The 12,572-nt window shown below is 41.6% G+C and overlaps 1 protein-coding gene across 3 annotated transcripts in view; it reads left to right on the top strand.

Annotated features, from left to right (window-relative positions):
• rfx1a (regulatory factor X, 1a (influences HLA class II expression)) overlaps positions 1-12,572 on the top strand; it is a 157,281-nt gene that overhangs the window by 104,278 nt on the left and 40,431 nt on the right. The window contains exons 4-7 of one of the 3 annotated variants that reach the window (XM_085971644.1): positions 1,756-1,851; positions 4,570-4,914; positions 9,860-9,963; positions 11,328-11,595. In XM_085971644.1, the coding sequence (XP_085827770.1) occupies positions 1,756-1,851; positions 4,570-4,914; positions 9,860-9,963; positions 11,328-11,595 (813 nt within the window). The remainder of the gene's footprint in view (positions 1-1,755; positions 1,852-4,569; positions 4,915-9,859; positions 9,964-11,327; positions 11,596-12,572) is intronic. The other 2 variants (XM_085971643.1, XM_085971642.1) reach the window with 2 other exon arrangements.

Here is a 12,572-nt window from a genome sequence, read left to right on the forward strand (position 1 = left end):
TTATTAGTTTTCTTTGAGGATGTGACAAAGGAGCTTGCTAGGGGTAAGGCAATGGATGTTGTGCACTTGGATTTTAGCAAGGCCTTTGATACAGCTCCTCTGGAAAGGCTGTTACTGGAAATAAAGAAAGCAGGGATCAGTGGAAACATTGTACAATGGATGCATCATTGGTTGACGGATAGAACCCAGAGGGTGGTGGTACAGGGATTGCCATCTTTGTTATCAGTGGGGTCTCACAGGGGTCTGCTTGGGGACATCTTTTGTTTAATATCTTCCTGCTCCTCCTAGCTCCACAATCAGGTAAGTATAGTTCCAAAATTTACCTTGTCGGTAGTCTCGTGGTCTGGTTCTCCTGAGTGGAGCTGGGCAGTGGGGGCCTCAAGCAGGTATTGGGCCTCTTATTTGCATATGCAAAGGATTAACAACTATTTAAGGCGTGGGCACTGCATGACAATTTTTTTCTTTTCCTGCCGGAAATGTGCGTGTGCTTCCTGCCTGGCATTAGTAGGCCAGTTAGGGCCTGAATTTATAGGCCAAGATTCCCGAAGCTTCCACCACTGGTGCTTTTCTCACCTCATGTTTGGGTCTGCTGTAGACTAATTGTTAGAGATTGATTAGTCAACAACCCCAGTAATGTTTTATTTTGTACATTTGTTATCTAGAAGTTCAAAGCTTTTTTAAAAATTTGAAAGAGCAGGGTGAAAAGCTATGTATCTAGCTATAGGTTTCTATATAGCTTGTCTCACACACGTAGATTTATTCTGGGCCATTTCGATTTGATGATTCTTGCCCAGTGTGTTAATTAAAACACTTTTGGCCCAGTTTCAAAAATAGGAATACCATCATGTGTTTTAAAAGTGTTTTGACAAAGGTAAATAATGCAGAATATTGGAAATATTTTCTGTTTTGCTAATGTGGTGTGGTACATAATTATACTTCTGGGGCAAGGCTTTCCCCTCACAGTCCGACTAATTGTTGTTCTTGAATCTATGTTAAAGCAATACTTGTGTCCAGATCTTTGTCTAACAATGGTTGCCAAAATGGTCTTTTTGCAAACATCAAAGAAAATGGGAAACATCAGAGTACCTATGCATAGGCCATTTGGTCTGTTCTTGTACATCTATTTGTCATCTCAACAGTTTGAAAGTGTTCAGTAAAGTTAAAAGAAAAGCAAAGTGTAAGGGAGAGAACTTTCAATATAAAGTGCTTCTATCCCCCTCTGAAAATTCATTTTGCAAATCATCTGCTGCTTAGGATATGCTCGTACTTTAATTTCTGTTTTTCAGCTCTGCTTGGACCCACCATCCCATATCTCCTCTCTGCAGAGAACTGCTCCCTGATGTCACTCAGAGGAGCATCGGAGAATGGCACCATAAGGAATCCTAATGCTCAGCATTTCAACTGATCCTGGCTTCTCCCAGCTCAGATACAATTGGGATGGGAATCTATGAAATTCCCTATGGAGCCATTACTGACACTCCCATAGTTCAGATCAGAAGAAGACTTTTCTAGTTTTATCATGTTCTCAGTTTTATTTCTGCTGTGCTAGGGAGGAGGAACCATGTGCAGCAGTTTGGAAACACTGAACGAGATTCTTTGTTCATCAATCCCTTTGGGTCTCCACATGACAGAGTAGCTATTGAAATATTAAACATTAGACATTGCAGAAAATAAAGTTAGAAAGAAAGTTGATCCTTTGAAAGCTGTAGGTCAAGCTCAAAGCAGAATTAATTGATTTTTATTTTGCCTCTACAGAGATCTGTTGTGCAAACAACACCCCAGGCTGCGAAAACCAGCCAAGTTCAACAGCTATCAGTACAAGCGCTGCAGCAAGTTCATGTTTCTCAGGAGGTATGCATTGTTGTTTAATTTTTTATCTCCATTTTTGTGTTTTCTCTGCTCAAATTAACTCATGAACCAAATTATGGGCACTACCAATTTTGTTAATCGTTAATTATGACTCCACTCCGAAATATGAACAATTATGACTTTCATAAACTATGAGATAAAGAAGGAACACAATGATCTCTTACCCCACGGCAAAATAATTCTGTGTCTGCATTACAGTTATTTTCTGCTAGATATGGCCATTCACTTAAATCATGTTTTAACTAATAGACATCTGACCCAGAACAGAAAATGTAGGTGGAATTATATATATTGTGTGTATATATATTATAATAAAGAATATATATATATATGTATGTGTGTGTATACAGTATTATATGTATATTCTTTATTATAAGGCAAGCAAACAGTTGCATCCTGATCTGGTGGGGACAAGACTTAACTAATTTTGCTCACTTTATAAGTTTCTCCCCATTTTTCTTCCCCTCTGCTGAAGACAGTAACTAATGCTGAAAGTTCTAAAGGCATCTTTCTGCTTATCCTACACAAATATGTCATTCTTCATGTGCAGCCAAGATGCTGACGGTTAGCTATTTAACCAGAGGGGTTGCGGGGGGGGCGAGATGGATGGCGGCATCACAACCGAGCTTGAAGCAGTTCTCACCTGATATCAGACATGCACTTTTTCAGCTGTAGTTACTGCATCAGGAAAAGAACTATAGCTGAAATTTTTCCCATTTCTGAGCTTGGAAACCGCCAGTGTTGTTCTCCTGGCATTGTCCTTAGTGAGTTAAGTTAACACAGCATAGACCAGCGATCAAATATGAGACTATTGATCCGCATAGCACAGTACCACACAACTCTTACATTTAACTACAGAACCTTTTGCGCAATTCTGACCTCTTGCACATCCCCAATTCTACTCACTCCACCATTGGTGGCCGTGTCTTCAGCTGCCTCGGCCCTAAGCTCTGGAATCCCCTCCCTAAACCTCTCCGCCTCTCTATTCTCCTTTGAGATGCTCCATAAAACCTATTTCTTTTCTTTCCTAATATCTCCTTTTGTGGTCAGTGTCAAATTTTGTTTGATAACATTGCTGTGAAGGGACACAGTCCCAATGGTTTTACTTGTTGAATGATTACCTATTAATTTGCATGAATTGCTTTCAAAAGCTGAGGTAGACCGTGCCCACAGACGGTAATTTAACATTTCACCATTAATCCAGGGCACAAATCCTAGATAATCTGCATTTAGTCAGTCAGGATTAGATTTCTTATAAAATGAGCAAATTCATCATTTTATTGCAAGCATAGATTTTGCATGAACATTGAACCTGAAATGAACAAAAACAAATCAAAATTATCGGAGCTAGGCCATATTTTCACTTAAATAGCTTTCTGACATTTATTCTAATGGGCCAAATCTAGCTCTTAGCTTGATGGTCTCAGGATTTGTTTGGTTTGAAATGAAGAGACTATCTGAATTTAAAATGTCTTGTCCTCAATCTCTTAGAACATACCACTGGTCTGTTCCTTGCACCTCTTAAAACGAAACACAAACAAGTATTGTACATTAGCTCTGCAAGTAGCAAAAAAATCTATAAGTTAAATTACTGTTTTGAAGTATCACGACCTAAAAATTCATATTGGGCGGTAGTGTGAAACGGGTGGTATCGGGTCAGTCGCCCATTGTACGCAGCGCCTAATATTCAGATCCATTTCAGTCAATCGAACTGAGTATCAGGCACTGTGTATAACGGGCAGCCGATTCAATACCGCCTGTTTTGTGCCACCGCCCAATACGAATTTCTAGGCCCCCATCTCTTAGTATCCATTTTGCTTTTCACCAGACAATGTTTAACATAACCTGAAATAACAACAGAAAATGCTGGAAAAACTCAGCAGGTCAGGCAACATCCGTGGAGAGAAATTAGAGTCAATGTTTCGGGTCAAAACCCTTTATCAAGACTCTTAACGTAACCTGTATTGACTATTATTTAAATAATAGCTCTTTGATCTGCTAAAGTTTGTTCTGTAGTAGTTCACCAGCTTTTTGGTGTGTCTGGCACCCAGAATCACCAAATCCTTCTCGTAGGAATGAAAGAACTTAAATTGAGGGAAACAGTCAAATTATAGTATGAGTGCTTATATTGGACCAACATACAGTTTGTATTTTTTGCTTCATTTTTACAAACTAGATAATGTATGTCCCCATAACCCATGTAGATATGATAGTATTATAAAATGTACATATTAGGTGGTTTCAAGAATTCTTGTGAACTATTTAGTGAATTTTGTGTCCAAGGTGAGGGATGACCATGCTGGGGAATGGAATTATTTTTGTATCCAGTATTACCAGTAAACTGTTCCAGGTTACATAGCACAGATTATGTACCTTAACCCTATTCCCCATCAACCTCAAGAGCACCAGCTTGTTTCTTTTCTACTTCCCATATCAGCTATGCTTCCAAATTAGATTTTTCCAATTTTTAAATTATGAATAATTTTATACAGTACACCTGAGGCCCTTAGGAGCTGGGTTGAGATAGCCCAAAGTTAATACTTATGACCTTTAGGAACCATTAGAAAGATCATCCTATATCCTGCTTTATTGGTCCAATTCCATTCAGTGCTGGCATGTTCATCCATCGTCCACCCTTGTGACTGTATTCTGATAGAGTCATTGATTGAGTAAGAATAATTTGCTTATATTATACACTAGAGCACGGGGATTGAGATTTCCAGTTTGATAGAGAAAGATCAGAAGCTGCTAGTTGCCGATTCTCCCTGCTCAAAGAACAGTATTCATGAAGAACATCAGTTAGGAAACTCTCAAGCATTGAGTCCAGAACATAAAGTGCACGTCTTACACATGATGCCCTCTACCTCAGCACCAAGAGTCGAAGTGATTCGATTTACTCCCCAGCATCTTCCCAGCACAGAGCAGAAAGTGATTATTGAGCAGGTTCCATTTTTCTCCATGTTACCAGCCAGCCCTGAGCAGCGAGTCAAGGTCCAGCGAGTCCCTCAGGCACTAGTTTTTGGAACAGGACCAACTGCTCTTAAAGTAGGTCAAATAGGAAATAACCATAAGGATGAACAGAAGGCTGAATTATTCAAGTTCCTTTAAGGAATGTTTACTGTTTGCAAGTTGTGCTGATTTCTGTTTGCCTTTTAAATATTGTATTTTAGTAATAGCACAGTTTATTTCTGTTAAGGAGATAACTAATTTTCCTGAAGTAGTAGTGATTTTAAAACTTTACTGTGTGTGTGGGACCCTTGAAAATATTCCCACATTGTCTAGGACCTCTGTCCTAATTTTTGAAAACCGTGTCAGCAGCCCAAAGAAAAACTGTTTTCGTTGCCTTAAGCACTTTTTTTTGTAAACAGGAACAGAGGTAATGGGCTCGAATTTCACAGGGCCGTGGAGGCGGGAATGGAGGCGTGTGGGGTGTTAAAATTGCAAAATGTGGCGGGAAGGCCCAACCCCGCCTCCATCCCACCTCCAAGCAATTTTCAAGAAATCGTGTTTACTGCTCCCGCCTCCAAGAGGCGGGATAGGCCCCTAACAAGCACTAAATTGCCTCTATTATCCCATTTTGAAAGGCCTTGGTGATTTTAACCCTTTTCCGACGTGAAGCACGCCTGCTCTGAAACACGACGGTAAAACCTGGCGGGAGCACAATTGGATTGCTGACTATTAGCTGCAGCTCCACCATTAAATAGGATATTTGATCAGCCATCATTTGCAGCTGGCAAGACTTTGTTGTCTCAGGTCTGGGGGAACTTTTAGAAGGCATAACCACAGCTGTGGAAGTTTGGAGCCTGACACCCATCTCCAGTGTGACCTCCTAGGAAACCCCTCTCGCCACCTTCACTGAGCGCTTCCTCAACTGAGGCATATACCAAGTAATCCTAAGCCCTTAATGTGGAAGTCCCATTAGCGAAATGACACACGCCACAGCTGCAGCAGTAGCCATCAGATTTTTTATTTACAGTAACCATCTGATGGCTTTTTAATATTAAACATCAAATTTCACCCAAGTGACTACCCTTGTGACTATTTGTGCAGTATCTTTCTCTTACGCGTGCTCCTATGTGGTGCTTCCCCTGTGGCTTCAGCAGATGTGGAGGCCCCTTGCTCAGTTTCTTGCTGCTCCTGTCTCGACACCTTTGGCGGGCGTCCTCTGGGGTTGCGAACCTGTGAGGGCTCGTCAACAGTCTGCTGCTCCTGCGGCTGTGCAGGGGTTGAGACGCCGATCTCAGTTGGGTGTGGACTCTGATTGGACTCTGACCAAGGGCTCTGCAGTGGCATGGAAGTGTGAGTGCTTGGAGAGGAGCCCCCACTTCCTTGATGTCTGCCACCAACTTCCCTCTCATGGGTCAGGTCCCCCTCAGCACTTGCAAGTGGCTTGAGAGCACCTTGCTGCACATCAGGGGGGCCATGGGGACCCGTATCTGCACTGGCAGTCCTACTCAGAAGGACTTCCATGAAGGTCTGGTTTCTCTGTTCAATAGATGACCATCGCTCCTCCAGAGATGTCATTCTATTCAGAACACTCACCATGTTTTCTGCACTCTGGCGACTTATCACCTCCATGGAGGTTGCCATCCTTTCCATGGTAATGCGTTCATGCGCCAATGACTCCACAAAGGCTCTGCTCATGTTCGCAATGGACTCCTCCATTCGCTCCACACTCGCAGCGACCCTGGAGACAAAACCTGCCAGAGACTCCTGCATCTGTTCCTGGAGTTCCAGCACCGCTGATCTTGTGGATGGACCCAGAGGCAGAGGGTCGACATGCAGCTGAGCCGAGCTGGCAGAGTCCTGTGCCCTCCGGCGAGGACTCTCCACTGCTGTCCCTGTCTCCACCATCTGCTAATGCTCACTTGTGAGCTGTGATACACCAGGTGACAACACTACTCTATCTCGCAAAGGTCCCACTGAGGTGCGAGTGTCTGCGCTGGTGCTGGGTGCGCTAAATTCTGCTGACGCTGCGCCCTCAGAGGTTGCAGCTTCCTCTGAGGGGTCTGGATGCTCAGGCTCTTCCTCCTGGCTAGTGGGATGGGTGCTGTCGATGGTTCTGTGGGGGAGTAAAGGAAAGAGTCAGAGATGTGATGCCAAGGTTACATGCACATTGCATATTGCCGATGATCATAAGTCCATCTGTTAGAGCTTCAGAATCATTATCAGCGACTCCTGCAATGTCAATGAGAGAGATGGAAAACTATTCTGTCACCAGCTTGCTGTGATGCACCCGTCTGTCTGTCCCCCACCAGCGCATCGTCCTCCACTCCCACGATCTCCAGGACCGCCTCCTCCCAGGGGGTGAGCTGGGCTACTGAGGGTGGCCCTCTTCCTGTCCTTGCCCTTTCACTCTTATTGTGAGCTCTTTTTTCCTGCAATGAGGGAGACAAGTGGATTTTGAGTGAGAATGAAGGAGTGAGTGTAGAGAATCCATAGCATAAATGCTTAAAAGGAGACAAAGATGGAGTGAGGTGGCAAGACCAAGGGCCCTCCCTGTGTTTTGTAAGTTTTCATAGCATCACAGTGATAGGGAGTGTGAGGGCTGCATAGTCAAATAGTTAGGTGAATGTGACCATAGAGAGAGAGGGAATGGGTAAGGGTGTATGGATGTCAGTGTCAAGTGGGATGTGGAGGAAGAGATTGCTAAAGCTGAGTGCTGGTGAGGAGAGGCAATGGGGATCAGATTGAGGGTGATGGGAAAGTCATACTCACTTTTTCAGTGCGCAGAAGGTCATGAAACCTCTTCCTGCACTGAAGCCAGGTTCTGCGGGTTATCGACAAAGAGTTGACCTCCTGGGCCACCTGGACCCACACAGCCTTGGTTTGCTGGGGAGGCTTCTTCCTTCCTGAAGAAGGGAAGAGCACCTCTTTATTGGCTCTTGCTCCCTCCACTAAAGCTTGCAGGGCAACGTCATCAAACCTAGGTCTCCCGCTGGTCATTCTGCCTCCAGGTCCCTCTAACATGAAAGGCCAAAAGGTTGGCAGTCTGCAGAAGAAGCCAGGCTTTTTGCAGACCTTAAATGCAGCAGCAATGATGACGTCATCGGAGGCGAGTTTCAGACTGAAAAAACTAATTGGGCCATGGGTTCCCACACGCTGGAACTCAATTGCCCACTTAAGTTAAAATCGCATCATTCTCCCACATCGATTTAGAATCAGGTGACTAACACGAAAAGCGGATTACATGATCCCAGCCCGCCCCAGTAACAAAATCCAGCCCAATGTGTTAGCCAACAAATATAGAATAATATAGAACACAGAATTCTTGACTCTGTGCTAAGGTGCACAGTATTCCTGGCCCCAGACAGACAGAAGTCTGATGATGTGGTGGAACCCTCAGGGTCCATTGATCTCTATTTGAATACATCTGGTATACAATTTAAGCTATCAATATTCATTATTTCAGCATATTCAGGAGTTCCTAAAAATTCACTTCAGTTTTTGAAATTACATCTTAAAATGGTAAAACCTGATCACGTTTTTTAATGGATCAATTTATTGTACCTGCCTCATCTGAATTTAAGAAAACATTTTATATTGGTCACATTGGAAGTACTAATATGTTGAAAGGTCAGAAAATCATGGCTCAATTTCTGATGCGCATTGCCAACAGGCGAGGCAGCTCAGAATTGTAATGTTATCCAGAGTAATTTTAATATTTTTAAAATAGCATATATTAGGGCTAAGCTCACAATGTGTTGTAGTGGTTAGACTCTAGTCAGACCCACTGGGAATTGGCAGTAAAAAAGGGTACATTCTTCAGTAGGGCTTAATGAAATTCAGTGGCACTACAGTATTTTGTAAATTCTGCTACATGGCCCAGCAAAATACATGCTTACTGTGATTTGAATAATTTTTAAGAATTATTTCCAGAAACCTTATGATAAGCCAGGTTCTTCAAAATGTATTTTAACTGCTTGGAATTCATCCATTCTTTCGATCTGTTTTTCGTGTCATCCCAAATGGCAGTAGTTCTTAACTAATGTCCTCAATATAACTCATCGCTCATTTATGGACTAAACTGCATGCTTAAGATCTGCCATATTTTGATGCACACAGACTAATTCTCCAGAAGAAAACTGATTCTGCAACAGATCTATAGTTGTGCAGAAGTTTCTGTGAGTGCAGAATTCACGAGACTGATAATTGTAAAAATAGGGAAATTGGCGCCTGCAGTGATTAGAATCAGAACTGCTGGCTGCAAGGAATTTGTTTTGTTATATACTCCATTAAAATGAAACAGTCTCCCATAGAGATGAATGGTGAAAATGGTGTGTTTTCAAAATTACGCACTTGCGTACATGGTAGAATAATAGCATTATTTTAAATGCCAATATTAATTAACAGCATCAGAGCTGAGATGTTAGTTGGTGCCTTGCAGTACTTTTATTCAATTTGCTATTATGCTTTCTATTTTGATACAGATTTTTTTCTGATTTTGTCCCTTCACTTTCCTTTCCTCGAAATGGTAACTCATGCATGGGTACAGTTATATGGTGGTCCTCTAGTACAAGGCAAGTGGCCATCCTTTATGTGTGAACCTCAACAGTGATGTTGGTGGACTATTCAATCTGTGGGGCCATCACAGCTGAGCCTGACTCTTCCCTTCCCCGGCATCCACACCGGCTGCTGAATAGTGATCGGAGGAGGGAATGCGAGACCTCACTGGTTTGTACGGCCCAGTACCACACCACGCTATATATTTACACACTGATTAGTGGAGGCACAATTGCCATTATGGTATTTGGTGCTTTGCAGGCTTCAAATAATAGTGCCAGAAATTTAAAATGGTTCCTCCCACCAACACCATTGAATGTAGAAGTTGAGTCATATTAATTGAATGGGAAGGCCATATTAAAGAAGGTGATCTAACATTTTGCTTCAACACAAATGGAATAAAATCTTGCTGTTGATATTTTGGTTTCTTAACTAATAAATAGTACACCCTAATTAACTTTTTCTTCCTGATGACCTCCTTATTTAGGTTCAGCAGTTACAACAGGTCCCAGTGCAGCCGGTTCAACATGTCTACTCGAACCAGGTGCAGTATGTAGAAGGGGGTGATGCCAGCTATACAGGAAGCACAATGTGAGTAGAAAGAATGCCTGTCAGAATACTTCAAGAACTGGTAAAGGAACGTGCATGATCACAGAATTTGTGTTATTTTTAAAGCTGTAAGTTTATGATGGAATTAAAGGGCTTTCACAGCATGGAACCAGAGCTCCACTAATGGGTAATTGTTGATCCATGTGAGTGAATATACTGTTGATCATTATCCCATCACAGCGCACAAATTGCATCAGAGAACAATAGCTTCATCACAAAGTGGTCAAAATTACTTGAAGGGAGGGAAAACATCAGAATAGAAGTAAAAGAAAAATGCCAACAAAGACGACCGTATTTAAAAATCAGTAATCTCACAAAGATTCGGGGTTGAATGAAGTCTACAAATAAAGTGGCTTCTGTGGTTATACAGTGGGTAATTATGAATAGCCATTTAAATTTCAATGAGTGAGGACAATAACCAAAGCCACAAACGAGGTGTCGGGTGCTGATTTTAGTAACAGTGGTTGCATTTTAAAGCAAACTGCATTAGTTTGTATTGTTTTTTTTTTAAAGTGACTTTCAATTAGAAATTCACTACCGCTGACCAACCAGCAGGATTTGCTGTGGGGTATTTGAACACCTCTAAATGTTTAATCTAAATTCTTGTTTGGAAGACTGATTTTCGAGGTTGCAGCTGCTGGCGTAACATTAATACTTGCTGGTTGAATATCCGCGCGAATGCTATAGAGTAAGTTTGCATTATAATATATTGGCTGACCAATATAGCAAACTTCCTTCTGTTTAAATACATTTTGGAAAGTCATCAGGTTTTTTTTTAAAAAAAAGCTTTATTCTATCCATCATCTAAGCATTCATCTCGGAATTTCAGATTATTATAGCAAATGGGCTATATAGTATTTAAACTTATGACTCTTGTTTTATTTTTGTTTCAAAAAAATATTTTCCTGTTATTTGCTTTTTTTAAATTTGCTTCTTATTTATAGAAGGAGTTTGCATTTATATGGTGCATTATAACATCACTCAGGACATTCCAAAATGTTTCACATACATAAATTACATGAAATATTATGTTTAATGTTCTGAATGAGCACATTTCGTAACTCCAAATTCATTTGATGTGCCTGATGCATGCATTTTATATTGTTATCATAATAAATGTCTGCCGTGTTTTGGAGGAAAGTGAAGATCTGTGGAACAAATTAGTTTGATGAACTGCATGCCCCTCCTGGGTAACCAAAATAAGATGTTTAACATAAGGCCCATAATGTGCTTTGTTTATCTTTTATAGTCACAACAGGTTTGTAATATAACACTTCTAAATATAAGTGGGCAAACTGTCACTAAAGTCATCTTTGTGGAACCGCTGCCATACTTTATCATTTCAGACGTTCAAACACCTACCCTTATTCAGAAACTCAGCTGTACAGCCAGAACACAGGCGGGAGTTACTATGAATCTCAGGGGACGCCAAACCAGGTTGCCACGCCGGTGACTTCGCAGAACGTGGTCAGTAGTGGAACGGTGCCAATGTATGTCACGGGAGGGCAGATTGTGGCCAACCCAGGAGGAGGGACCTATGTCATCCAGGGAGGTTACATGCTGGGGAGCTCCAGTCAGTCTTTCAGTCACACCATGCGTGCCTCTCCAGCCACAGTGAGTCACTGGTCAACTCTTCCAAGTGCTGACTCCCCTGGGGTTTCTGTTTTGTATTGTTCAATAAGGGTGGTCCAGTAGCACAAATGTTAGAACACCTGCCTCCCAACCAGATGGTCAACGGTCTGGGTCACAGGACTGCCTGTCGCTCTAAATTGCATGCCACTTTTGAGACCAAATTTAATCAATTTTTGCTGGATGGAATGTATTTCTAATTTGGGATGCTCTTTTGGAAAAAAAAACAGATAATAAGCTTGCTGCACAGCAAGTGTATTTTCTGTTGTTGTGTCATGGAAAAGCATTGACAGTAGTCGTGGAGAAATCTGCGCACCAGACCATCCTAGTCTCCTGGCTGAAGGATGCTATCTGTGGGCGAGCAGCACCTGGGATAAAATTGGGAATAAATATGAAGTAAACAAATGAGAGTTTTATTATTCATGTTTGTTGTGCATTTAATATGTAGAACAATAACTGCTTGGAGCATTATGTGGCTGTATCCCAATTGACAGTTCTCATGATATTGTAAATTGCAAAAGTGATACCTCAATGCTTTATGTAGTCATTTGAACCCTCAGATTGTGTTATAGCCACTAAGATACTCCCATAAAACATAATATACAAAATCACGAATATTTTAATAATTAATGGTTTGCTGTCTGTCTTCCATATTTAGTATTGAGTCGAGTAATGTGATAGAATGTGACGAATTATGGCGAACCTCCTCATGGGAATGTGAGTGCAGGTGCCAGTGATGCAGGGGAACTTTTTCCCGAGCATTACAAGACTATACACTTTCTTCTGTACATTATAAAAACAGGCACGGTGGATATAGTGTACCAATGTTGCTATTTAATTGTGGCTGTATAACAGCATTAATACCACTTCATCACACCCATTTATTGCATTGGAACATCTTGTAGAAGTAATAGAATATTACCTTGTGCAGGATTTTGTAACAGACAGTGAATTAGACATTT

This window comes from Somniosus microcephalus, chromosome 31 (genome assembly GCF_052327205.1).
Source record: "Somniosus microcephalus isolate GS21.2 chromosome 31, FLI_Smic_1.0, whole genome shotgun sequence".
Lineage (NCBI taxonomy): Eukaryota > Metazoa > Chordata > Chondrichthyes > Squaliformes > Somniosidae > Somniosus > Somniosus microcephalus.